Source organism: Puccinia triticina, chromosome 17A (genome assembly GCF_026914185.1).
Source record: "Puccinia triticina chromosome 17A, complete sequence".
NCBI classification, from domain to species: Eukaryota; Fungi; Basidiomycota; class Pucciniomycetes; order Pucciniales; family Pucciniaceae; genus Puccinia; species Puccinia triticina.
Window position 1 is genome coordinate 3,912,233 of NC_070574.1, and position 2,209 is coordinate 3,914,441.

At 41.6% G+C, this 2,209-nt stretch overlaps 1 protein-coding gene across 1 annotated transcript; it reads left to right on the forward strand.

The window, feature by feature from the left end:
• Nucleotides 1–816: 816 nt before the first annotated feature.
• On the forward strand, nucleotides 817–1,913 carry PtA15_17A379 (uncharacterized protein; the record flags this gene model as incomplete). Its single annotated transcript, XM_053164489.1, has 7 exons — nucleotides 817–972; nucleotides 1,055–1,270; nucleotides 1,344–1,394; nucleotides 1,482–1,521; nucleotides 1,592–1,611; nucleotides 1,702–1,766; nucleotides 1,847–1,913. The coding sequence occupies 7 exons, from the start codon at nucleotides 817–819 to the stop codon at nucleotides 1,911–1,913; spliced, it is 615 nt and encodes a 204-aa protein (XP_053028452.1).
• Between the last annotated feature and the right edge of the window lie 296 nt (nucleotides 1,914–2,209).

Genomic DNA, 2,209 nt, shown 5'->3' on the forward strand with positions numbered 1-2,209 from the left:
GCCCCCTCCGCCAACGCGCCACCCCCTCTACCTAGGCCTGGCATGTGGCGAAGACACCTTTTTTGGGGTGGGAGGGAGGAGCAAAAAAGGATCTACAGGTGCTGAACCGTTGAGATGGCCGTGATGAGTGAACTGGGATCTACCAATGCGGGGCGAAGGGAGACAGAGAGCCTGAATATGAGGGCTGCGGTCTGAGGGGCATGAGCCCAGTCTCGTTCCTAATAGGCCTCAGCCAGCCTGCTCCCTTCTAGGCCCTGGTCCCAGTCCCTCTCATTCGCGTGCTTGAACCTAGGTGACCTCTCCTTGCAGGTCCGGTCACCGTCCATGATAGGTGACTCCAACAATGTGAATTATGCGGCAATAGTTATATTTATTAGGTAAATCACCAGCTAGCAGCACCTTCCCGGCACCAAATTATTCTGTAGGGAGTCGTTTGCCCTAAAATCCCTGCAGTTTGACTGATAAAATCGTTTAATCTTCTCCGATTTGACTGATAACTTAATAGACAAATCGCACCAGGTAAACCAAGGGCGGAAACAAAAAATGGAATGAAAGGTAATACCTTGTTTCTATAACGTAAGTAATCATAGTACAAGCCAAGTCACAAGACCTACAATGGTCGGTAAGATTGAGTGTCTGGATAGTCTTCCCATTGGGTTTATAAACCCAAATTCAGAAAACAAAACTCATGCCAACTACTTCCCATGTTTGTTTTCCCACGGAGTTTCCCAAAGTCTAAGACACTTAAATCCTACGTCTCAAGTTAGCCATCTGGAAATCGCACCAATCTACTACTCCAACTTACTTTGCCAAATCATGAAGTTTTCATACACATCATTCTTTGCATCTAGTCTCTGTTTCAGCCAGTTAGTGGACTGTAGTCCATTTATTGATTTTAAGTCAAGGGATTTCAATATCCGTAAATTCGTCAAACAGCCAACCATCAAAAGACTGGAGTATTCAGAATTTCAGGTGAAGAACAACTATGACAGCCCCTTCCAAATGTCATCCACTGATAATATTCTAAAATATATTATATGTGTGCTGAAAGTAGATATCAGATGGGCTTGCTGGAAACTGCTCAAAAAACGCTGAGAGAGTTTTTTTGACACCATACAATTTAACTCAAGTCACTGTACTCAACACAGAAAGCCCAAATCCGATTGGCCCCATTGATGGCATTCCTATTGAAAAAAATGATTTAAGCGTCTGCAAGAAAATGACACGAGCAGCAATTGACGCCAAAGAAAGCTTCACCACAGCAATAGATGTAAGCCTTAGTATCACTTGTTTCTTTGATCGTGATGACTGAGTGATATTGACTGGGTGATGTTGTGCTATAGCAAAGCGGGGGTCCCAAAACAGAACTAGGAAAAGAATTTCAAAATGGAAAGGTACTGAATTTCTTGGTTTATTACCATTTTATTTATCTTGAAAGAAAAACGTAAAACATGGCTCACGTCAAATTCTCCTGATTATAGATATGCAACAAAGTACTCAAACTGACTGGCAAGTTCTTTAGTTTTCTAAAAAAAATGATATATAAGATATCAATGGGATCTAATTCACTTTGAATCATCCCAATTTATAGGGTCTGTGCTATGCCTGCAGGTAAGTCCAAGATCATAAGCCTCCCACCGACTCGGAAAACATGATTCAAAAATATTAATAAGACCTATCACAATACCATTCTACTGATAGATGGAAGTACAGTTACGAGTAGCTACTCCAGCTCAAAGAAAAAAACTAGCCGAGCAAATCACCAAGTCAGTATTTTAGTTCATCATGAAATTTTCCATGATTAGCCGGCTTATTGGCTCAAATGTTTGACACTGCTTGAGGATAGACTTGAAGAGGCCATCCTTGGTGATCAAGCAGCTAGCGGTCAAAAGCAGCGGTCAGTCGAGTCATGATGAGCTCCCACTGGGTGGAAGTGTATCACTGGTGTGGCCAATTCACACCGCGGGGTTAGATTCTAGTGAAGCTGCCTCCAAGATCAGATATATGAAGTTTAAGCATCACACTTTCTTTCTTTCATATTTATTTGCCTTCTTTTTCTCTCCCTTCAAACTATGGAATGAAATTTGGCTGGTTCTCCTTTCTTGTTTGTGCCTTCATTGAAATTTCTGTACTTTTTCAAGTAGTTGTAATTTTATTCCAGCTTATTCGGCACATCCCATTCAACAAAGTTAAAAAGACAATGATATCT